The following is a 26,178-nucleotide window of genomic DNA, read 5'->3' as shown; positions in this document are numbered from 1 at the left end:
ATCATGTAATGAAGGTGCTGCCCAAAAATCTGCCAGTATCAATATCATGCCAATCTATTCTGAAGGGGTGCAACTCAATACTAGCATCCATCAGGGCATTCATTTTCTTATCCAACAGGGTCATGGGGGGAGGCTGGAGCCCATCCCGGCTGTCACGGGAAGAGAGGTGGGGTATGCCCTGAACATGTTGTTAGTTTACTATAAGACCAGTAACATTGAGACAAAGAACTGTTCACTCTTACATCCAAACCCACAGCCAATTTAGAATTGCCAATTAACCTAATGAGCATGTCAATCTGTATGTTTAAACAATGCAGATTCAATATCAACTTATTTCCATTACTGAAATCAAAGCAAGAAGCCAGAACTTTTTTTGTCCTGGAGCATATAACATACATCCCCTCTAATGACCACAGGAGCTCAGAAACAGGACAAATATAGGAGTAACAGCTTGCATACGCAGCATCCCTTAACACGAATTCTCTTCAAATGACGCACATCTCATATAGTGATATCTCTAGAAGTTCAAAATACGTGCAACCAGGACAAAACACCAAAATTACACCGACACAGACACAAACAGCAAGCACCGTGTGACCGTCTTGTGTCTGTACACCATCTATCAGTGGCGCTGCAAGCTCAGCTGCTATCGCCTGGTTTAGGAGCAAATGTCACTTAAAGCAAAACACAGACATACTGCAGCTGAGAATCACACACCAGACCTCCGCACACCTGATCGCTGCTTATTCTAGTGAGCTGCCGGCTTTATATAGCCGTGTGAAATGGAATGTGTTAATTGGATTTTGTCTGATTCTGACCATCACAGCAACAGTAGCTAATTTGTTGTGTGTGACTGGTCTGATTCCTACATGTAGTGCTGCAAATAATGATTAGTTTCATTACTGGTTCACCTATTTTTTTTTTTTAAATGTATTGCTAATAAAATGACCAGGACCTAAGGCAATATGCCCATATAACTATTTTTGTCCAAATCCCAAAAACATTTAGATTACATGCATCCAGTTTTTGTCTGCTTCATCCCATCATCCCAGCTGTCATAGGGCAAGAGGCAAGTTGCCCAGGTATTAGTCGCCAGTCCATTGCAGGGCTAGCACATAGACATGAGCATTCATGCTCTCACCTACGGCCAATTTAGATTCACCACTTAACCTAACATGCATGTCTTTGGACAGTGGCAGAAAGCCAGAATAACTGGGGAGAGCATCCAAGCCCTACACAGATGCTGGCTAGTGGATTCAAACCCAGGATCTTCTTGCTTCAAAGCAAGGCTGCCCACCTTCAAGTTTAACGTGTTAAATAACCTCTGAAACAGTCCCAACTAAAAATAGTAGCCGTAACCCTTACTTTACCCCTTATTAGTGGCAGCCCATAGAAGCCTAGTAATGACATATTAAGCCTGTTAAGCCATATTTGAGAATACCCCATCATTTTAACATCCCATACTTCACATACAAACTCAAACTGCCAAAAAGATGCTGAGGCTAAAGCAGAGTCACACAGAGCATCAGAACGGAGCACTGAAGCCTCACAACAGTCTGGTTTAGCGAGAGGTAGAGCACAGCAAAAGTGAGAGATCTGTCCATCTGATCTGTGTCGGACGGGTGAGAGAACACACGAGAAAAGATATAGTCCTGTGTACCCATCAGTCTCGCTGCTCTGTTTTCCGATGAGCCAGTCCATATTTATCCTCTCGCTGTGTTCTCCCGATGACCTGCAGCGCCGTTCCTTATTGATCCCATCAGCACCGTCTCTGTGGTCGCATTACAAGCCTCATATTTATCTGATCGAGCCTGCTGCCTGCCTGCCTGCCTGCCTGCCTGCCTGGACAGCTGCCGGGCGCTGTGTGTGTGTGTGTGTGAGAGAGAGAGAGAGAGAGAGAGAGAGAGAGAGAGAGCGCATCTGACTATGCATTTATGCACACCATATCAATATGTGTGCGTGTGTGTGTGTGAGTGAGTGCTCTGTGTATTATTTGACATGGGGCAGTGAAATGAGTGAGTGTAAAATGTCACAAGTGACGTATTCGGGATCCTGGCTGCTGCGGAGGCCTCCAGGCCAGATGCAGTCTCCTGTTTTCTGTCTGTTTAACCTGCTCTCTGCAATCACATGAGACCATCGCAAGACATAAAAGACAGATGAAAGACACAAATGGTACAGAGTTTAGAGTAAGTTTGTGCGGGAGTTTTAAAAAGTCACATCCTGCTGTTATCTTTACTCTTATTTGCTCCTGGATTTCAGTTTCCGCTTTTTCTCAGTGGCTTTGAGTCACAATGACTGATGCTGCACTGCTCTCTAGTGGACAGATGTGCTGCATAAGCTTCTAAGAGATAACTTCCTGGGATTTTATTAGAGCACAATCATCTTATTTTCATACCATGTGGACTTAACTGCTGCGCCAGAAAACAGCAACACATAGAACTAGCAGCCATCCACAGAGGTGCTGGATCCCTGTCTAGTTACAAATTACTGAATGTGTATCCAGATTGGGGCATGGGGCAGTGCCCATCTTGCCTGATGCTCCCAGATCGTTAATCTTAAAATGCCAAAACCACTGACAGCGAGTGTGGATGTGACCAATGATGGACTCTAACAGAGTACATTTACTCTAGTGCTTTACTGAATTGCAGTCTGAATGTATATGAACTTTAAGATTTCTTGTTTTACTGCTTTCTGCTTCTACTTTTTTTTTTTTAACTTTTTTACTTTTTCAGCATATTTTACCATTCTTTATTATTAAATAAAAAGCTGCCTGGCAGAATATAAAACACGCATTAATTTCTCAGTAATATAACACATATGACTCAGAAAGGGGCCATTGTGTCTTGTTTTGATGCTAAAACTTTTACTTAGGCAAAGCATTGAAATGCTTGTTTCAGAAAACACCTAAAACTTTTCAGGCTCTGCATTGTCACTTTTCATCTATATTAAGCCACAGGGCTGCACAGCGCAGAAACTGTTTTCTGCACTCTGCACTTGGTCTCCTCCGTGCCACAACACTTTCAAAGATCTTGTAAACACCCTTCAATAAAAGCCAGACAATCAGCTGAAGGAGTTAGCTCTGAAACAATTACAGCCTGACCAGTGGAGTACTGATATTTTTGTGTTTATTTCGTGCTTCCAATAGTGTAGTGGTTAACAGATTTACTTGGCAAGCAAAAGGTTGCTTATTTAATTCCAGCTGGAACACAAATCTCCTTTATGTCTGGAAGGGGATCCTTGTGTCAAGGGAGCAGCTGAAAGTAGCTTTACTGACATTTGGTGAAATTATGACATATCAGATGATATTTCCTTCAGATACAGTAAACATGGGATTTCTCCAACATTTTTTATGTGTAGCTCTTTATTTACTTGTTTACGCCCGATTTCACTCGATCAGTTTTTATGCTTGTGGCATCCCAAACGCGGAAGTTCCAAAATGCCCTCTTGTGGTCAAAGTATGCAACATCAAGACTTATAACGTGGATAGATCCACAAACAGCTAATAAATGTGGCAGGCTCTAGAAACAATTAGCTGATTATTATTATTATTATTATTATTATTATTATTATTATTATTATTATTATTATTATTATTATTATTATTATTATGTCTTTTAGCTCCTTTTTTATTTATTGAATCACTGCAAAATAAATGTATTTGTGTTGTGGACAAAAATAGTCATGTATTGGCTCTGTGAGGTCATTCAAAAATATTACCAAAGATGATAACTACTACAGACCTACTGAAGCCAAACAAATAGATTCTCTTTGAATTTTATAAGTACACTTGAAAGAAGTTTTCATTTCATTGTGTGATATTTTTCTAATTCTTTACTGTCAGCTAAGTGTATAAGTAGCTGATGAGTTTGGACTTGTTGCTGTGAATTACTTTTATGTTTTAAAAAAGAGATCTATACAGGAAATGATGAACACACTTTTAACACCAGCCACAGCAAAAAGGATGCAAATTGGCACTTTATAAGAAGGATACTGTTGTAGAAAAAAAAAAGCTGCATCAGCTTCATTCTAAATCTGATTCATAGGGAGGTGAGATCCTTGAGAGATCTGGGTTGATGCATCTCTGATGTACCAGAGAGAGGAGTCTAACATGCATAGCTAGACCTCGACTTAAACAGTGCAATTTTCAAACTGCTGCTCCTGTGTCGCAGCTGTGTTAAGACAAAATTACTGATACGACGGCTGCGCAACAAGCCCTGAATCAGCGCTGGACAATGCAGTAACAACTTGCACCACAGCAGGTTCACCAACAGCTAATGTGCATGCAACAAAGAAACAGAAACCAGGAAACAAGCAGGACCCGAATGGCACACTATTTAACTAACCTTAATCGATATTTCCACACAGCCCAGTCTAAGTTGCCATGAGAAAGTATTTTTAAAAAACAAGGAAACAAGACCAGTAGAAGCATAATGTACATTTAACTGATTCTAAATAAGCTGCAGCTCACAGCACATGTCGTGCAGTTTTAGAAGATAACTCTCAGTTGACTTTCTTTGAGTAGAAACTCAGTTACATATTGACAGAACAGCAGCAGAGCAGCAGGGCTATGATGAGGTGTACTGGGCAGTCTCCTCCTCAGGGACAGACTGACAGGGCCGGGATTGCCAAGAGCAGAACACAACAAGCCTGCTCATCGCTAAATATCTATTGCAGATCGTGACAAAAGCACCTCTACTGCGCATTTAGATCCACGTGCATCAGCGCGTTCACTTAATTGGGATCCTTTGCACTCAGAACTGACTGACTGTGTGTCTGAGAAGATACTCTGCAATGAAATATTACAGATGTCCCCTTAAATCGTTTGAGAACAGAATATTGGCATCCCACTGTGGGTGACAGATTTTAAGCAGAGGGTCATATAAGGCCTTGGCTACAACACTGGAGCAGAAAATCTGTGATAGAGGATCTCATGGCTAAGCAATGACCCCACAGGCCTTTTGAGTCCACTACAGACTGAGCGATAATTGGATCATAAGGGAGTAATCTGGCTCTGTGAGTAAATACAAACTACATATATCATTAACACATCCCGGTCAGTCAGTACTGCCAGGAGATGAGGTTAATGTCTGTCTGAAATCACTCACAGGCAACTAACCGTTAGGGAAAACTTTCATCGGAGACTGTGGCCCAGCAGAATTTTACTCTGGGCTTATTTACTGTATGATACAACTTGCCACCTGGTATATGCCAACAGTGTCTATTTAATAATAATCCCTTAAACTCGCCTGCAATTGAGACACAGTAAAGAGTTCATGTGGGGAGCAATAGATGGATTACATTTGTCAAAGTGCTCTGAGTGCTCTAATCTCTAATTAGTCTAATGATCATTTAGCTTTTTTAGACTTTTTGTTAACTCTTAAACAAAACGATAGGAGTTCATAAACAATAAGGCTATCCCCACTACACTAAAAACCCTGAAAAACTGGTGCTTATTCTGTTTCCTTCCTGGCTTCAGTGGCCACTTTAGGGGAAACTACTGTGGCCAACTGTTTATCTGTAATGGGTGTAGGCTGACAGTCCACTGTTTACCTCAGCTGTCAATATTCGGGTTGTCCATGTCTACTCATTTGATGAGTCAGTGACTCTCACTTCTGTCTGATGTCAGCGATACTGAGGTGAGTTGTTGAGGATATCCTGAATTTTTCTATAAGCCCTGCTGTTTTTGCCTCTCTTAGCCCCTATTAGCTGTTTTTAGCCACTGTAAGCTGCTGTTATCTGGTGTTAGCGAAACATCTTTAAAGTAAATCTAACATTGTTGGACACAGGCACTTAGAGAGTAAACTCTTATACAATGTGAGAATATTATCAAACTCTTCATCAGAGGGAAAGCGTGACTTTTAGGACACTTGTGGCCTAACGTTAGCTGGTATAATATTAGCTTATAACCTGCTGTTGTTGCGTTTAGTCGGTCAGCTGTCCGAAGATGGGAGGGAAACATATCTAATCTGCTGACAACAAGTAATTGTGATAATACTGAGAATAAATAAGCATGTTTATCCACGTTGTAGAGCCCTGACTTCAGTTCAGGAGATGAGGCTTGAGGTGAGAATGAAGAGGATGAGGTGGATGTAAGGGAAGAGAGCACATTGGCAGAGGAGGCAGATGAAGAGGTGGAGGAGAAAGACATATTAAGAAAGACTAAATTATAAGGTGGACTACTTATATGGGCAGTCTCTCGCCACATACATAAAATGCGATTAGGCGAAATGGTGATGTTCATCTCCACTACTGTATTCAACATGGCGGGGCAACATAGCTGGCGCCGCTCCTTCAAACTCTTAATGCACTAAGTTTATGAGAATTCATGCATTTGCTGGAAGATATAATTACACACTAAACAATGTATATTTATGAGTATAACATTCTTTTCTCTGTTAAATCACCTTAAAACAATTACTGTAACTTTAAGACTGTGTTACTGTACTTTCCCCTCTGCTGTACATAACCAAATCTTAAACAAAGAGAGAGAGGGGGCTAAAAATAGCTGCTCATTTAAAGATGGGTGATTAGATCTTGAGACACTTTTTTTTTTCATTCTACCTCTCCAGTAAATGCCAGGAGAAGGGCTACTTAACACTTTCTCTCCATCTCGTAGAGGATTAGGGGCAGGGGATGAAGTGCTGATAACTTCCTCTGGCACGGGGCACTGGCAAGGCGCGATAGGCAGGGCAGGGGGAACGGCGAGAGGGCAAGCGCCTCGGTGTGGAAGGGGTTGGCCAGCTACCACAGCTGGGCCTTAGAAAGCAAAGATAGGACTGAATCCACGGGGCGCACTCATCAGAATAGGCAATTTAACAGTGCGCAAGCCAGACCTCCTGACCAAGAACTAATATTCAGATTGTCAAACAGGAGTTGGCAACAGCAGGTTTTTTTTCTGAGCAACGGGGAAGTGGCTAATCTGCTGCCAAATATAACTAAAATCCATCTGTTTCCTTAGATTACCTGCCAGGATTCAATTGAGCTGCTCCATATCTCTCTTCCTGAGAGATTTCCAAGTGGCAAAAAGTCAGCTAATCACCCAGCAGCCCACACATTCACAAGTATATTTCTATGCAAAAGCTTACAGGAAGCATATGTACAATATCCATATGTCATTTTAATACAGCAACTTCACCATACAGCGAATCATGTATAAACAGTACGAGAAGCATTTAGTCAGAGGCAGTGACGCACCGTGTTTGTGTTTTTGCACACAGTATATGAGCGTATTTGCTTTAATAATGGGTGTGTGTACAACCGCGTCTTTCACTGTATGTGTACGCTTAGCTGCGTCTCCTGTCAGCCCACTTTATTCATCCTGACAGAGATACATTTCATAATGGCTGTGATCAGCACTTTCTTGGCAGCTGACATTGTCCCTAGCTAACGTCACAACTCCTGTTATATGCGAGGCTCAACAGCTCCACTGGGAATGCTCTAGAACTTTAGCCTCAGCCCCACCGTGGCTGGGTCACCACCCCCCTGCGTTTTAACTCAGTCTCTAGACAAACACAGCTGAAGGCAGCTTCATGCCTTCCTTCGTCCCTTCCCACATACCATAAACAGTGAAGCATCAAGAACACTTCTCAAGCACTAATGCCATTTCTCCATCCCCCCGTATTATTTCCAGTCTCATAATCAGCAAAAACCTAGTTTCAGCCTTTTCTCCTCATGTCCATGATGAGGGTAGAGTGGTGATGATTATGATCACATTCTCTGACACATGCCACTATCCAAACCTTCATCTCAACAAACCTCCCATCAGCCCCCATCTTTAAACAGATGCAACAGCCTCTCGACAGTGTTGTTGTGGTCTGTACTGAAACTGCAGTCAGCTGTCTAATGTCTATAAAAATAGCCCAGCCATGGCTAACAATAGAGAGGTAATAGATACCCCGCCTATTGTTGGCCAAGCCTGCTCTACTCCTTCCTGTCACAGTTCATCACTATAGCACATCACTATTAGCTTGTTTAACTAAACTGCAAGCAGTGTACCCAGACAGACAAGCACTGAGCCTGCTGAGATCACCTTTCTGCACACAGGTTACACCCGTAGACACCATATGAAGTCCCACACCATGGATCATGTTTTATGTATTGCATACACTACACACAGTCTAAAAGACTAGCATGCTCATTCAAATGAACAGATGTCGCCACGACACTGTATGACTTGAATTAACTTGGACTTGGTGGCTGTCAACATCTGTCTGATGGTGCAGAATGAAGTGTTTGAGTGTAGCTGCTGTAAAAGCTCAAATCAAAAGGATTCCCTTGCATTAGCAGCCTCTGCACAGATTTAAAGCAACAACTATTCAAGCATCTGCCCCCTCGAGGATAAGGACCAGCCTCTGTACACCAACTACAAAAAAACAGCTCCCAGCCCCCCTCCTCATCACCTGATGCTTAGTGGCTTTAAATGCCTGCACTCCGTTTCTTGAGGTGTCGCTTCAGAGAGCTGCATTTACATTTTGCAAAAGAAGGATTTCTTTGTGTTTGTGCAAGGACCCTTCTCCCCTCGCCATCATCCACTGCTACACATCCAGGCCACGTCAGCATCATCATGGCGATGGTGGCAGTATCTCAGTGGGATGCGAGATATTAAGGGATTAGTGGGAGATCCTCCATCAGACTTCAGTGACGGAGCACGATCCCGGGATCACAACATCAGCTCCCTCTGCCCACCAACGTCCTGATCAGTGTCAGACGATGGGGAAGAGAGACAGGCCTCGTCACTGTTTATGTTCAGTTTTGATAGTACACACCCAACAAACCAAGCAAGGCTGAATACGGCAGATACTGAATCTTTTGGATAATGACTTTAAAGCCACCATTAGCTCTAGGCAGAGTGAGCGGTGGCCTATATGCTGTACAATATATCCCACTGTAGGTTACATGGTAGTGCCTGTGTGCAGTGTTCAAATGGTGGGCTTATATAAGAGCTGCGGCTGTATTTGTGACATCACCATAAGCACTGCTCTTTATCCTCCTTTATTTATGTCAGTCGGCTACCTACAGCAGCATCTGCATCCACTGTACATGTAAAGCTGTGTAGCATTACATAATATCTAACCTGACTCATGATGGAAGAACAATAACCATAACAATATATACTATATATTTAAAATAGAGAGCAAGCAGGAAACAGAAATAATAACAAAGAAGCAAAATATGTATTTCCATTTTTTAGAATGTATTCTGGGCACAGTATTAAAGGACCTTAGATCCATATGGTTTTTTAGTTGGGTTTTTTGAGGGTTTTTTGCCACACAAAGGCGTATTTGAAGGACCGGCTCTGCTGCACGCACATGGTTGAGTCACCAGTTTGCACCTGCTTTGACTAGCTGAGTCTTGAATGAGCATAACGTGGAGAGACACACAATCACGTTGGAGAAAGAGAGATTAGACCGGCCTGTGTAAACTACCGCTACTAAATACATTAGCTCACACACCAAGCATCTCGGGGGTTGGATATTAGCAATTTAACTGTGTGGGTGTTTTTTTTTTTCATTTCAACATTAACTTGAGTTGATAGTGATTAAAAACAAACGAGAAAAAAACAAGAAAAAAGTAGCCAAATCTAGAAATTTAAGTCTGTACCCGCTACTTTTTTTCTGTTCAGGTTCATTTTAACATCCAGGACAAAAACAGTGTGTCTTTTTTGTATTTCTTCATAAAAATCAAGCATATTTTGCCTGTGCATTTAACAAAAAAGGGCCTTATTTACCCTGTACTGTGAGCTTACATGTTCAACTTGATCTAAAACACTTCGACAAGTGTTTTAGATCACACTTTTGTTGCTAAGGAAGCTAAAACTTTTGGATTAAGTTTTAGCCTCCTTAGCAACATTCACTGAAGCTAATGCTATTGTATAACTGGATGTTAGTTAAGCTTTGTGACTGAGTTAGCGATTTAGCACAGAGGTCTTTGTGTGGACCTTTCTGTATGCCACAACTCACCATGGTGAGATCATAGTCTGCCACTGAGAAAGTAACTAAATGAACGGAGGGAAGGAAAAGGGCTTTGTGGTATCTACTCTAGGGTGACCGTATTTTGATTTCCAAAAAAGAGGACACTTGGCTCAGTCATGAAGAACTTGCTTAAAGAAACATATTTAACATATTTAAACTATACCTCCTCTGTGCGGTTAATGAATTGTGAAATAAAATATGCCATATAGGCTTTTACAAGTCAACAAGTGCAAAAAAATAACTTGAAAGCTTCTGGAATTAAATAATGGTACAGAAATAATGCCTCATCTGCATAAGAAAAATTACCAGTACTGGATCGGTACGAGGGAAGTTTCTTTTGCAGTTTGTCTGAAAAGATGGACTTGTGCTTTGGGATCTTTTAAACATCATTAGGCGTGTTGCTGCGCGCTGTCTGTCTTGTCTGCAAGTGCAGAACAAGCGCTCACAAAGCAGCAGTTCGGGGATGACTTCAAACACATGGGTCCTCTGTCGGAATATAGTAAAACCCGGACATTTTTATCAATCACGAAAATCCCCCCAGACGCCCCGGACAGAACGTGAAAAGAGGACATGTCCGGGGAAAAGAGGACGGTTGGTCACCCTAATCTACTCTGCTTCAACCAACACGACCTGGCTACAGGAGAAAAGGATTCATATATTTTTAGAGCAAAATCATCATTAAAACATTGCTCAAGATTTCAGGAAATACTCTTATTTCCTTACTTGTCAAGAGTTGCTTGAGGAACATTGATACCATATTGCTTAGTATGACGCTAAGACAGGCTAACAGTTAGCTTGACTTTGCATAGCAAGTGGAAGCAGACATGAATAAAACTAGCCTACTTTTAACTGCTTAGTTTTAAAAACTATATCAAACGACCCGTAAGCCCACTTAGGTATATGTAAAATTTCAGTTTTTCTAGTTTAGTTTTTCTAATATAATTTTACTCCTTCCTGAAGTTGTTGTTATTTCTTATGAATTAGAACAATTGAATGAGTATTTAGTCTCTGAAGAGTACCCTAACCAAAATCATGTTACTCCAGCATTGTATACCCAGAGATGATGGGTAACCTTCATTTAGCTTTCATCAGAGCATGAAACTGATTACGGCTGTAAGGCTGAAATGTTAGCATTTTTGTTGGTGTATTTGAGATTTTTCAGCTATCAAAGCAAATAAGTATGTTTTTGAATCTGAGAGGACTATGACAGAACTATCTGTGAGGATAAATTTTTATCAAGACTTCTGATGAAAATAAGTCACTTTGGTTTTATTAGATGGGTGTCAGATCTGTTAATGACACTTATTTGTCAAGAAGGAAGATGAATTAATCAATTCCTCAGTTAATTAACATGATTCTTCATTAGAAGCTCCTTTGTCTTTATGGTTGTTGGAGATGGTTCTGTTTCTTTGCTGTCTGGGTTTCTTGGATGCCTGGCTGCATGCCGGTCACTGCGGAAAGCTGAGTGTCCCCACTATTAATAGTCCAACTAACAGCATGAAGGTTCTCACTCTTTGAACGCAGTCAGCTGGAGATGACCTGGTGCCACGTTCCACCTTTAGTAACTGGCCATTCAGTGGCTTCACTTTGCCATGCAGGTGTCACTGTCTCTCCTGCTTTCAGTTTGTCTCCTGCTTGCTTGTTCACAAAGCAGCTACATAGATGTTAGCAGTACAAACATTGAACTATATTTAACAGCTGTAAGTGCTCAATTCCTGTGCCACAGCCTTAGATTCATATTTTGAGAAATCAGTAGCAAAGATTGTTGTTATGATAAATTCATCTCAAGTGTGTCATCACTTTACCCTTAGAGATACATTTAACATTGACGCTACCAGCTATTCTATAGCAGGCACACGTTCTTCAGATACGCTAGGCTTCCCTCAGAGGATCAGATGCTGTATATCTTCTTCCAAAACGGACTTTATAATGGTGGATGGGGACGGGGGATGGGCAATAAAAGTGATAAAGTGTCAGCTTCGCAGTGCCTTTCCCTTTCATGATTCTGCTCTCTTTGTTCTTATTTGGCTGATGTTCCTTTTTTGCATTCATTATTTATCTCTTTTTCTCCGTTTTCTTTGTTTTACCGCACTACTATTCATTTATAGCTGCATTTCTGTTTCATTGTGTTGCTCTCATTCAGGCTAGTCTTGCACAGCATGCTGGGAAGCTTACATAACAAAAGGCCAGATGTTCTAGTAGTGAAGCTGTAGCTGGGTTCTGTTCTGGCTCAGTCCAGGATCACTAGGATCGCTTTCAAGTACTTTCTAACAGACAAAATGACACACTGACTCACAGTCACATAAAAATTGCAATACAAACAGAGCTATGTCTATCTGCCCACCTAACTTCTTGTGATCGGATCCATAGAAATGAAATTTTTAAACACAGTTAATTAAATAAGACATGAAAGTTGCTTGAGCCTTTGCTTAACTATTATTTAACATATAATATTATAATAAGTACAGAGGAATCATCATTTGCTGGGGTAGCAACAATTTAATATGCATTGCTTGTACTAGTTCCAACAACCTATTAAAACATTTTCCTGTAGTCGTGTTTCACCAAGGGCATTTTAGATTGCACAGCCAGGGGCAGGAAAATCCCTTCAAACTTTGCTTGAGGGATAAGATCCCAGAAAGTATAAAACCAATGCTGACAAATGCAGATGTTATTTTGAACAAAGCCTTAAGAGACAATGGAGCCCAGTGCTGTGCTGTGCCACACAGGAGAATAGCAGGCTATGGGAGATGGCAGGCTGATTGCTCTGTCAATGAAGACTGAGGCTGTCATATCAGCAACGGGACCTGATAGCATCACAGACGTCAATGTCTCTCCTCTCATTTTCTTTGTGATGTTCTCTTCTCCCTTTCCCCTCTCACCCCCCCCAGTCCCTGCTCACTTCCTTTCCTCCCTGCCCTTTCTTCTGCTTTCCTAACACATTCTAGCCTATCCACGTGTGTGCTCTCTCTTCTTTTACAAACCCCGTTATTGACTCAACAGAGCATTGTCAAAAAAGTTCTTAAACACTACATCCCTGTGAACACGACTAAAATGATCCCACCAGCAGATCGACATTACAGACCAAAAAATATTATGAGCCATTACACACTATTACATCAGGTGACATGTTTGTTTATCTGTAGTTAATCCTGCAGACATGCTCCCAGTGCTATAAATAACTGGCAGATGTATTTTAATCCTGAACTGAAAATAGCTACACGTGAATGTTTTATTTGTGTTTTAGCAACATTTGATTGCCCAGATGTTCTGCTCTTATTTGTATTGTGAAAAAAAAGGTTAAAACATACTTTATGGCTAAAAGCATGCATTACAACTACAGCAGCTGCTTGGCTAAGGGTGGATGGGCTCTGCTTTAGAGACAGGGTGAGAAGCTCAGTCATTCTAGAGCTGCTGCTCATTCCACATTGAAAAGAGCCAATTGAGGTGGCTCTGGGACAGACCCAGGATTCGCTGGTGAGATTATATCTCGACTGCCTCGGGAACAAAGCGGTGTGGCCAGGGTGAGGGAAGTCTGGGCTTCTCCGCTTAGACTGGGGCCCTTGCAACCCGTACCCAGGTAAGTGGTAGAAAACGGTAGGATGGATGGAGAACGTTCACAAACTGCCTTCATGGCTTCGGACTACATTGCTAAATACTATATTTTATACAGTGTGGCAATGGAACTGAATTCCAAGATAGATTACAGAGATTAGATTAGATGAAACTTTATTAATCCCTCGGGTGGGTTCCTCCGGCAAATTCAGCTTCCAGTCGCACAGCACCGACAGACGTTGCATGTTACAGATGCAATAAAGGGGAATGAGAGCAAGGATATAAACATAAATATATATATAAAAACATATATACACATATACATATATATAAATACAGAATATATAATATGGATAAATAGGAATACCAATGGATTGCACATTTGAGTGAGTCTATTGCACAGTGATTATTGCACAGTCGAATATAAGAAAAAAACATTGTGAATATTGCACAGTGGAAAAAAAGCACTACAGCTCAGCTTTGTCCCCCTGTTTCCCCTCCCTCTCTCCTCCAACGAGGAGTTAAACAGTTTGATGGCGTGCGGGACAAAGGAGTTTTTAAGTCTGTTGGTTCTTGACTTTGGGAGAAGCAACCTGTTGCTGAATAGGCTCCTCTGATTATTTACAACCGTGTGCAGAGGATGCCCAGCATAATGTCCATAATGTCCAGCAGTTTCTTTAGTGTCCTTTTCTCTGCCACTGTCACCAGATTGTCCAGCTTCATGCCGACCACAGAGCCAGCCTTCCTGATTAGTTTTTCCAGTCTTGCTGTGCTGCTCCCCCAGCACACCACAGCATAGAACAGTACTCCTGCAACCACCGACTGGTAAAACATCCTCAGGATGAAGAGGTGTGGCTCTGTACGTTTGTCCATATAGTATAATATGTACTGAATGTGAAGGATGTGGCTTATATTTACAGAGAACTGTAAATCAGCTCACTTTCTCGGTTTTGTGGCATTCAGTCTAAGGGCTTTCATGAATTATGCTGGTTGCAGAGATATTTAGCCACATATTGGCAAATTTAATAAGGAATTTAGCAGCTAAAAACATGACATGTTTATCTATACTTCATGTAAACCGAAACTGAGCTAACAACAATAAACTAAGCTTAGAAGTAGTCTGAGGCATTTTCTTTATAATAATACAATAATTTTTACAATAATACAATGCCTGTACTGGATGCCACATTTTGGCATACAAGCCTTTGTTAGGGTTAGAGAGACTTCATGGAAACAGTGGCTCTTTTGTCGTTGTGTTCCACCAACAGGAATCTTCCATTTGTGCTGTCCAACAGCAGTGGAATATTCCAGTCTTACCCAAGGCGGAAGAATGGAACATTCCACGCATTGGAATTTTTTTTAGGTGTAATATCACCATCCCATGTGACTTAAGGTATTTGAAATCATGTAAAATACAGCGCCTTGGAGGTCTTTGAGTTTAATTCTTATATGCATATATTCAATCCCAAGAGTACCTACGTCTAAAACCATTCAGATCCAGGAAGGACTCAAAACCTACATGGACCTGTGTGGAAAAAGTGATTGCCCCTAAACCTAATAAGTAGTTGGGCCACCTTTGGCAGCAACAACTACAATCAAGCAATTGTGATCACTGGCAATGAGTCTTTTACAGCACTATGGAGGAATTTTGTCTCACTCCTCTTTGTAGAATTGGTGTAACTCAGCCACATTGGAGGGTTGTTTGGCATACACAGGCTTTCATTCCACATGCCATGCGACAGCATCTCTTTCAGTTTCAGGTAACGACTTTAACTAGACCACTCCAGAGTCTTCATTTTGTTTTTCTTAAGCTATTCAGAGGTGGGAGGTGGTTTTGGATCATTGTCCTGGTGCAAAACCCAGGTGCACTTCAGCTTGAGGTCACAAACAGATGGCTGGAGTCCCAAAGCCTTGGAAATGGCTTTGTAACCCTTTCCAAACTGATAAATGTCAGTGAGAAAAACTACTTGCTTGGGTTTTGATATTTTACATATGTTCAGAAGATCAACCCTTATCTTGTAAACTAATGCTACTACTAAGTGCATTCAAATGGTAAACAAGTACGGAATGGTCTAACCAACTAAAATTACTCCACATGTCATGTTTAAAGGTATATTTCTTAGATCCTGGGAGCATATTCAAAATGAAAGCTGGTACTGGGCCGTTTGAAGAGGACGAAAAAAAACAAAAAAACAAAGCATTTACAGACATCAGTGGCTAATATTGTGTCAAAGCTAATATGTATCAGTGAAATGTTCATTAACATTGTGATAAATCTTTTTATATAAGGAAGATATATGGCTTTACACCCACTTGTAGTGGCTTACAAGCTACTTGTAAGTACTTGTAAACAGTGTTGGTCAAGTTACTTGAAAAAAGTAATCAGTAACTAATTACTGATTACCTCCCCAAAAAAGTAATCCCGTTACTTTACTGATTACTTATTTTCAAAAGTAATTAATTACTTAGTTACTTAGTTACTTTTTAAAAACACGATTTACAACCTGAATAGGTGATAAAGCGATAGATCTTTCAGCCCAATTCTACTTTTTCTGCATAATCCATCATACAAAATGTAATCAAATGGAAAAGTCTCTTTTTTTTAAACTTGTTTTATCAGTTTTAACCTTTTAACTTTGTGCATCAAGCTAAAATTAAATTATATGCAACATTCTCTGACTGGAAGAAATTTGTTCACCATTTAAACTTATTTTCTGCACATTCCAGCCAGAGATGGGCAGTAACGCGTTACAACGCATAAAATATATTTTTTGGGTGTGTTTACCCTCACTCTTTCAAATACTGTAGATGCAAGTAAAACACAGCAGAAAATAAATAACATCAAAGACTAGCGGTCCTGTTGCTCTATTTTTACCTGTAAAGCAGGAGTAGGGTAGGCGGAGGTTTGCCCTGGTGCAGGTGTGCTGCAGCGGTCAGTGGAAGAATCCGCGAGTTTCTCTGTGAGTTTCCCATTACGTCGTTGCGCACTCGGTGCTTGCTCGGAAGTTTAGGGGTTTTTTCGCTTTAAAAAGAAGTTTTCTTCCCACGCACAACGGACACTAATGTTTTTGTCACTTTTTATGGAATCAAACTCAAAGTAAGGTCAGTACTTCCACGCTTTAAACACTGCACGCTCATACTCTCTCCCGCACTCGATATATGATCCACTGTTGATCCGCACACAGCTGTTGTCACGAACGTTGCACTTGCTTACGTCACTGTCATGAGACATTCTTGCAAAAAAATCACGGTTTTAGTAACGCAGTAACGCAGCGTTCCTACGGGAAAGTAACGGTAATCTAATTACCATTTTTGCAATAGTAATCCCTTACTTTACTCATTACCTGAAAAAAGTAATCAGATTACAGTAACGCGTTACAAGTAACGCGTTACTGCCCATCTCTGCTTGTAAACATATTGTTTTAAAGTGTATTATATACAGTAAATCATGTCACATTAGATCAAACTGAGCCAAACTACTTAAAATATACCAACTGTCCATAACCAAAACACACAGACACTTTAATTAGCATGATGATGTATTCATTTGGCGTGTGCTCTGCTTTGCAGAGTCAAGACATCTTCTCTTCCACTTTCTCTCTCTATTTTTTCCCTTGGGGAAAAGCGATGGGGGATGGGAGACTCATGACAGAATCTGCTCTCTGCATGGGAAGGCGAGTAAGCATGGGTGAGTGAGCTAAGGGGGACTAGAGAGACAGAGAGAGAGAGAGAAACAGAGAGGGAGTGTACTGTAAACTGTCCAGTGGGAAGCTTATCAGCATTGCCTCATCTTATTTCACAACAATACGACTCTTTCTTTTTTTTTAATTTGTCAAATTGAAATTTGCTTTATTGGAATTCATTAATTTACCATCAACATTACATAGATACAGTCAGATTTACAGTTTACATTACTGGCTTTTTCTCATCCTATAATATGATAGCTGTCATTTTCTCCCCTCGTATATATTTGCAAGATGCTGTTCTACATTTAAATTTTGTTTCGCAGACATTACAAGCTTTAATATTTTGCTTGGATTCAGATCACTACTGCTGCCAACATAATCTAACACGTGGTATTATTTGTTCAATGAAAAAGTATTAAGTTGTAGAGTAGAACAAGAATTTTAGAGGCTTAGACCTCTGTATGATGTGTGTGAGTACAGTACTCCACAACTGCTGCAGCCTCAGGAGGCCTGAGATCCTATAGCCTCCAGGGACACAGGGCCTCTGAGTAACTCTGACCCCAGCTGGTATGTTGAGCTCTCTGGCACAATCAGATAAATGACCAGGATCCAGGGCTGGGGTAGGGGGCGGAAGTTTTTGAGTGTGCATGTATGTCGGGGGTAGGGGAGGTAAGAGCAAGGGAAGAGTTAACGGAAAATGGGACGTGATCAATCAAAGCTAATTTTAGGCCAATGCGCTTCATGTGGAACACCAGCCATCATAGCTGTTGACAGGCATGCTAACCAGAAGTGTAATCTGTGTTTTTAGGCGACTCATCGTAAAGAGAAGTGAAAAGGAACTGATGAACAGTTTACCCATCACGGAGGGCTGTAGTCAGCCTGTGAAAGTAATGTGTGTAATGTGCTCTTTGTCTCTGGAGAGAGTTTTCCAGCGTCTGTGATGATGTCATTAGGATTACCCTGCTTGGGTTTTGAGACTAGAAATGGAAAATCAACATTACAAACTGAGGGCTTGAAATCAGTGACCTTTTATTGTATATGGTGGGTTTATGGCAGAAGGATACAATCAAGCTGCATTCGGGGAACTGTAGGATACAGTTGTTTCAGATCTTAACCCACATTAGAGGCTAACAGTTAGGATACCCCTGCATTTTTGGATATCCTTTTCTTACAATACTAGTCTTGCGAGTTAATGAAAGTGCAATATTACAATGGTGGCTTATTTTGTTTTTTTATTTCACAGCAAATTCACTGACATTGTTTCCACATATGATTTTCTTTCTGCTTGGAATTGTTGCATTCCATGTTTACAATAAAAACACTAAAAGCTTTAGTGATTATATTTATGCTATGATACATGATGCTTAAATTTCTAGTGTGGGGGTCTTTTTAGATAAAATGAAAATTAAAAAAATAACCTTAATATAGAAAAAAAGGTATTCCCAAATACAGAAAATAGGTCATACTTTGTTGTGTGCGATTAAATTCAGGGGGGAGCCCAAATAGATGGCAGAGCAGCAGACACCTCACAGCCCCGGAATAGCTGCATCTCAGTGGGAGTCCCTCCTTCAAGGCAGACAGTATAATTAGCACTGTCAAAGGCGATCCCCGAACAAATGGCACAGTACCCCCTGATCCACGGGGTGAACACGGTCGCAAAGAAGAGGACAAAGTGGCATATTTACTGGGATGCTACTTATGTGGTGTTTAAAGTGAAAAGACAATTAAATAGGACAGCGCTTGCTGATGTCACTGATAGGTAGGTGGGGTGAGACTTGTGCCACTGAAGATATTCAAACAGTTATTCTTCCCACACTCTAGCATGCAGGCCTAGAGGACTAGAAAAGAGGGAGAAAAAAGAAGTGGAGCTACAGGCATTCTGTGGGTAACCCATCATAGGCAGCTGATACCTTGCTGTAAGAAACAGAGTGTCTACATGAGTGGGGGTCCCATAGCCATCATTACTGTACTGCTCAGGGGCTCACTGAACCATGGAAAGCTAGGATAGTTGATAGCTCCAGAGGATTCTCCATAATGGAACAAATGGCCCTGGAGATATGCTTAATTGTCTTTAATAGGTAGACATGTTAGAATTATGCACTGAAATATGATTTAAAGGCTACAACTTTGATGAGCCTCTGGGGAAAGAAAATAAGCTACAGATACGTATGCCGCTGCCTTATACACTTTTCACTGGGGCAGCACATTTTCAGCACACGCACACACCGTGGCACCTCCAGTGAGATGACAGCAAGTTGGCAGGCCCTGCAGCTGGAGGCTTCTCTCTCTTTCTCTCTTCTATCCATCCCTCCATCCTCGCAGGATTCCCTCTGTAATATTACACACTTCAATGTTCAAGCTGCCACTTTCCAGAAAAGCTATCAGAGCTGCTGTGGGATCAGACCAGGACTGCAACAGCAGAAATGCGTGAACCACACAGGCAGGGCTAGATGTTGTTGCGGTGTGGAGGTGTTTGTTTCCAACACTGCTGGAAATGCTACGAACCATCCAATGACAAGTTAATCCGCTGCGGTTGTACCTACGCCAGGGCTGAGCATATTAATGCTACTCCGGGATATGTTCTGCTTGTGTGATTCATAGGTAAAGAAAGTGGTGATCTACTGTTTTGATGAATCATGATGAGTCACCACATATGTATAGAGAGGCATGCTAAAACTGAGCCAATATCCTGTTGCACGAAAGGAAACTTTACTATCAGGCCACAGAGGAGTCAGACGGTCAAATCAGAGTCTCAATAGATAGCAAAACAGTGCCAGCCACCCTTCAGTGTAAAATGAAGGGTGGCACCTCTTTTGCCACATGTAATTCAGTACATGATGTAACCCCCCCAACCCCCCCCCCCTGCACACACACACACACACAAACACACAGTAACCAAGGCATGAAAGGGGAAAACCAAAAAGAAAACACAGAGTGCTTCTTATGCAAAGCGACTCAAACAAAGGCCTCTTTGACCTCCCAACATCTGGTGTCCATTCAGCCTGTGTGGCGTGCATCAAGTTACCCAACATTATGGTGAGACAGCCAGTCACGCCTGTCGCAAGGAACAGCCTCTTCTGCCCATGCTCAGTCATGACAAGGCTTTGACATCACTGTCAGACTAAGAGTGACTAAAGCTGACAATCTCCCTTTACCTCCGGAGAAAGAGAAATAGGAAAAACATGCCGCTGTTGGGGAGTAAGGGAGGATGAGGGGAGACAGTGAAAGGGGAGGAAAGGCAGAAAAAGCCTGGATGAATCACCCAGCACGCACGGCAGCGGCTGAGGTAGCCGTGTCTTGGAGTACATGAGTCATGTTCATCATGCAGCAGCACTGGGCAGGGATTGCACAACTTTCTCTCCATTTGGAATGTTGCAAATATTTACCCTTTGATGGGAAAAAACAATAGCTCTAATCCTTCTAAAGAGCTCCCAGTGATAGTGCCACACATCCCTCACACTGAAGTCACTGGCACCTGCTGAGAGGATGGATGGAACACCAGTCAGCCTGCTGCAGCTCTCAGGCACAACCCACCCCAAAACAAAACAAAACAAAAAAACATTTGACTCCTAAACTGTAATCGGATATTTATGCTGCATTCTAATACAATAGTAAAAACCATGCAGCACCAAAAGCGTGTGCAGCTTTTCATTGAAGAAAAAGATAAACCCCAAGAAAATCAACAGGATGGAAACATTTAAGGCCCACATTTATAACCCTCTCTCTTAAAAATCCAAACGGGTTCAAAGCCATTTTTTAATTAACAGTCCATCAGCAGAGTGTGTTTCTTTATAACAGGTCAAGACGAGTGGGGGTAATATCCCACCATAAACGAGATTTATGGCTCAGGCGGTGATAGTTTTAGAGCCATGATGGCGGAAATACTCCGGTCCACCTTAAAAAAAAAAAAAGAAAAGAAAAAAAAAGCTAAAACCCTACAGTGGACAGCGCCGTGGTGCTGAAACAGCTCCGAGCGACATCTGTACACAAGAGGAGCGGGAGGGGGGTACTTTAACGTTGAAATCACAGACACACACACACAAACACACACCAGCGTGCGCCATTGCCACAAAGGACACCTTAAATGATCTTTCCAGTGTCATATTGTGTAATCTCGATGACGTTCGTGGGGAAAGGTTAAGCTATTTGGCGTGCTTTTTACGTGAAAATGGCGGGCGCCGCTGCTAAAACCCAACCCATTACAGCTATAGCCACAGCCACAACAAAGTGGGAGGAAAGCGCCTGAAATTCATGTTGCACTACAGCACTGATGCCAAGCTAGTAGAATAATATAGGAAAGGCTCTAAAAGGGGGGGAGTCAAGAAGCGTCAGCCAGGCAAAGGGGACCTTGTAATAATCACTCCGGTAGCCTACTATCCGCTAGTGGTCGACAGCAAAAAGTTCTAGCTTGGAAGTCAAGAGTCAACACGGCCACCAGTATCTCAGAGATATGTACACACGCTGTGTCTAATGACAATCCACCAACACACAAGGTTTATTCACCAAACAGCACCGACACCGCCTGTTAACACCCTCTCTTTCTCTCCGCTTACTTTAGCATAGACTGCTCCTTCGCTTCCTCCTTCTTCTGTCGGTCCATGACGCCGAGGATGATCTTCCTCTCCTCCTCGGTGAGGTGGCTGAGGTCCGGCATCTCCGGCATGGCGCCGGCCGCTGAGGGAGTAGCAGCAGCAGGGCCAGGGCCGCCCCGGGGCCCGTGTGGAGCAGACATCTTTTACACACAGTGGCTAAAAAACGAGAAAGTCACCGTCAACCAGCAGCATCGTGGCCGCTATTATTTATTTATTTACCGTTCTTTTCTTAGTGTTAAAGCCGCTAAATGTTCGGTTTGGGTTGGTGTGGTTTGCAGAAGGCACCGCGGCTTACCGACAGCATGACATCTTGGTTAGCGGTATCATGAACATTATTATCATCGTTATTATTATTACTGTTGTTATCATTATTATTATTATTATTACAGCGTGCTGTGCGAATAGGCGTCAAAAAACTACAGGCTTCATCCCCAGCTAGTGCAATGCTCGCGGTGAACTTATCAAATACGCTGCAGCTGACCGAGCTGGGAATATTCAAGCCAATTTTACACGCCAGCATTTGAGAGCGAGTTAAAGATTAGAAAGAAGCAGATGCCCTTAAAAGAAACAAGAGTGCACAGGCTGTAGGCTACAACCTTCAGGTATTCCAACCACAAGCTTCCATCCATCCAGGGATTAAAAAAGTAGAAAAATAAACAGGCTTAGGAAGAAGAAAAAAAAGAAAAAGAAAGACAGTTCTTGCCTTTTATTTTGCAGTCATGTTAAATCCTGTCTAACCCATCGTTGCCATCCCTTAGAGGGGTTTCACTCGCATGTTGGAATAAAAGATGCCCGGTCCGTCCTTATTTGTCTGCCTCTGGGGTCCTTAACCCTCCTCCGTCACTCTGCTTAGCTCGCCTTCCTCCAGGTTAGTAATTCTTGGAGATTTCTTTAATGCACAAAAATGGATGCAATGAGAGAGGGGGGGGGAGTACTGTGTATGAGTGTGTGTGAGAGAGTGTGTGTGTGAGAGAGAGAGAGTGTGTGTGTGAGAGAGAGAGAGGTGGAAGAAGAGGCGGAGCAATGGAAACACGTAGAAGAATAAAAAACGAGAGGACGCGCTGGATGTTCATTGACAGCAGGCTGACAGCGGCCGCTAAAACGCGGAGTGGAAGAGCGGCGCGCAGCTGGAGCACCGCTGGAAACGGGATGAGCATCATCATGCATATTTCATAACCAGATGATGAGCGCCGTGAGAGTGTGGGTGGGGGTGTAAAGTGGGAAGGTGAATGGGGAAAATGACCTGCGACGATGATCGTAACCGCTGCAGGTGTGGCAGCGGCGGTTCTGCTTTCATGCACCATTTGCGGCACACGCCGGCTTTGATGCCAGATCACGTGAGATATTCTGAGGGACACGCGCAAGAAAACTGAGGCAGAGCGGCTACACAAGGCTGGTGCACTGCACAGTGGAAACAGGAATATTAATATCAACATTATAGCTGCTGGTTCCATGTATGCTAAATAGACACCTTTAGGGATTTAAAGGCAACATCTGCAGTTCGTTTCAAGTGTTTTGTGACGTGAGCCATTTCGAATAAAAGTTGGTTGCAGGCATATTTTTAAATGACATTAAACTCATTATACGATCAAAGCAGTTCCACACACCTCTATCTAGGAGTGTCTGTACCACCACTCCCTGCAAGGCCTTTCTTATCTGGGTGACTTTTATCCTATTGGACATTTCTCAGGTCTGACCCCACAACTATACATTCCTCTTCCTGACCTCTATCACTGTTCCAAAGACAGTCTCCCTCTACCACTTGTTTGTAGGATTTGAAGGACAACATTAAAAGGACAGAGGCTCTACCTAATAAGGGCTCTAAAGTCAATTACCACAAGCGGCTTGATCTGCCATAATAAGCCAAAATAAAAGTGAACTTCTTGAGTTGGATTTGTGAATGACTGAGCTCATAGATTCTTCCAAAGTACAAATAATGACGTTTATTATTATAAATACACATCAAAAAAAAAAACTGTGTGGAGCCATTTGCATATTACATTGAACAGCTCAGAAGCTGATTTGTGGAATTCCAAACATGAAAAAAAATACTTCCTTGCACTTTTTTGGTTGTAAGAATTTTGTATTAAACCCGAGGATTTAATCTGCCCAGTTAAAAGCCAAAAATGGAAAGAAATCTACCACTTATTTATGATTTAGGCTTTAAAAGAAATATTCACGGGATCAATTTACAGTTGCAATTTTTGAGACTTATGGAAATCCATCAATTTCATTTTGAAGACAACATCCAAAGGTAGGTAGTTACCTATATTATGTGAGCTACATTGGATGGAAATGGACAGAATTCAGAGTAAATATCTTTGTTTTGTGACTTTGTGATGAAAGCCATCTCTGGTAGTTTGAAAATGAAATTAACACATTTTGTTACATTTTATTCACAGAAAATGACGCATCCATTTATCATGCATCACGCTGAACATCAGTGGTTCCAAGCATGATGCATCTTAACTTTTTATAATTGTCAAGGTGGCTCCTGGGTTGAGAAACGCAAACTTGCACAAAGCAAAGTGTGAAACAGAACCAAACCTAACCAAGTATACTTGGTCTGAATGCATTTTATAGTCTGTGTCCTTTTCCTTTCCACAACAGTCAAGTTCAATCTTCTTCAGAAATCTGAAAAAATATCCATATAGATGAAATCTCAGTCTCTAGTTCTTCTCTCCTTCAGCTTTGGCCTACTTCACCACAGTGACGACATGCTTCTCCTTCTCAGACACCACGGGAACGCTTCCTGGTTTGCTGTGTTTGCGAACATTCTTCTCCCTGAAAAATGACACAAGGAATCATGAATGTGAAATGAAGCTTTCTGGTGAGAATATTCAAGGAAGGATGGAGGGACGGGGAAGGGAGAGAACAGCAAACAGTGAGGAGAGTGACTGAATATGAGACTGTTGACCTAACACCTACGTCACAGACAACACTGATGCACTCTGAAAATAATGCATAAAGGACAGATAGTTAATCATTCACAGTTCAAACACATGTCTGACGTATCATAATACTCCTGGTAATTAAGGGAAAAAGAAGAAGCTATGAATCACTGGACGGCAGTGCAAACTAGGACAATCAATCCAGCATATAAATGAGTATTTAATGCCAACTGAGACCATGCCATAGAGGGCAGTCCCATCTGTGGTATTTTCCATCAGGCTGGTGTGACTGCTTTAGGTCAGACCTTTCCTGACATCATGGATAAAGAGTGACTTTAATGTGGCTCCTACAACAAAATCAGTTTCTGTGTTATGAAGAAAATGAATGCGTACTTTCTACGACGAGCCTCCTTCATAACCCTCAGCTCCTTGGTCTGGTGGTAGATGGTCTTTGGTAGATGTCGGTGGCGAGCGATGCGCCTGATTTGTGGGTGGTGCTGGAACTTCTCTTTTAGTTTCTGACTGTAGTTGGCAGCCTCTCTCTCCCTGGGGGCCAGCTATATCACACCAGAGAGGAAGAAGTTATTACATAAAACAAATTTTAAAAACGATGGAAAAATTGAGAGGAGATGAGTGAGAGATCAAAGAAGACATCAAAGAAGACAACGAGAGAAGACGACAATTAGGAGAAAATGTATACTGGGGTCATTGTTGACCCTGGAAGCCAAATTCCTCAAGTTAAATTTGGTTGCCCTTCTGCAGCTTTCACACTGCGTGACCACCAGCAGCTCAGGTCTGCTTCGTTGTCATGGAGCTATAAAACAATCCATCCTCAGACCAGTCAAAAGACTTCCTATTTCCGTTTGATTTAAAACATGGCATTCAAGTTATTGCAGAACTGGGCCCTGTACTATGAAGCAAGCCCAGCATATCCAGGGTAGGGCTGTTTGATATAACGATATATATCGGATAACGATATAAAAACATCCATCGTTTCATTTTACGCTATCGTTTGTTTCGTGTTGTCGCAAAATAAACTGTTTATGGCCGTTACAACTTATTTCTAGAAATGTATGGTTTAATGCATCGGTTAAAACACTTGACTCCAGGTACACGACGCCCAGCTTGAAACACTTCAGCTGCCCGAGATTCACAGAAAATGTTAAATTTTTGTGATTTATATCGTCATTGGGACGATAGATGTCTTATATCGGGATATATCGCACAGCCCTAATCCAGGGTATATTTCTATTATCTGGATCCACTTACCCCAACATCGGCAATCAGGATAAGTAACACACACACACACACACACACACACACACACACACACACACACACACACTAACCCTTGTTCTCATCTAACTCTGACAAGAAAAGTCAAGAGCATTACATAAATATCTCCTCTGAGACAGTCATGATGTGCAATTAAATACAGGTTTTTTTCAGTGAATACTGGTGGTGACTTCTTTCAGCCACAAAC

The 26,178-nt window shown here is 41.8% G+C and overlaps 2 protein-coding genes across 20 annotated transcripts in view; both read right to left on the bottom strand.

The window, feature by feature from the left end:
- Nucleotides 1–22,804, bottom strand: part of rims2a (regulating synaptic membrane exocytosis 2a) — a 152,212-nt gene extending 129,408 nt beyond the window's left edge. For 9 of the 19 annotated variants that reach the window (XM_042221870.1, XM_042221875.1, XM_042221878.1 and 6 more), the window contains exons 1-2: nucleotides 22,508–22,786; nucleotides 21,766–21,960 (exon numbers count right to left, since the gene is read on the bottom strand). In XM_042221870.1, coding sequence (XP_042077804.1) covers nucleotides 21,766–21,944 — 179 coding nt within the window. In that variant the 5' untranslated portion in view covers nucleotides 21,945–21,960; nucleotides 22,508–22,786. Of the gene's footprint in view, nucleotides 1–21,765; nucleotides 21,961–22,507 lie in introns of all 19 variants that reach the window. The other 10 variants (XM_042221880.1, XM_042221872.1, XM_042221881.1 and 7 more) reach the window with 5 other exon arrangements.
- Nucleotides 22,805–23,727: 923 nt separating this feature from the next.
- Nucleotides 23,728–26,178, bottom strand: part of dcaf13 (ddb1 and cul4 associated factor 13) — an 11,410-nt gene continuing 8,959 nt past the window's right edge. The window contains exons 10-11 of the mRNA XM_005924259.3: nucleotides 25,089–25,252; nucleotides 23,728–24,588 (exon numbers count right to left, since the gene is read on the bottom strand). Coding sequence (XP_005924321.2) covers nucleotides 24,501–24,588; nucleotides 25,089–25,252 — 252 coding nt within the window. The 3' untranslated portion in view covers nucleotides 23,728–24,500. The remainder of the gene's footprint in view (nucleotides 24,589–25,088; nucleotides 25,253–26,178) is intronic.

The sequence above is a fragment of the Haplochromis burtoni genome, unplaced genomic scaffold (assembly GCF_018398535.1).
Source record: "Haplochromis burtoni strain Fernald_Lab_line unplaced genomic scaffold, NCSU_Asbu1 Contig_76, whole genome shotgun sequence".
In the NCBI taxonomy this organism is placed as follows: domain Eukaryota; kingdom Metazoa; phylum Chordata; class Actinopteri; order Cichliformes; family Cichlidae; genus Haplochromis; species Haplochromis burtoni.
Note: the sequence above shows the minus strand (reverse complement) of the source record. Positions and strands in the feature narration are given on the sequence as shown.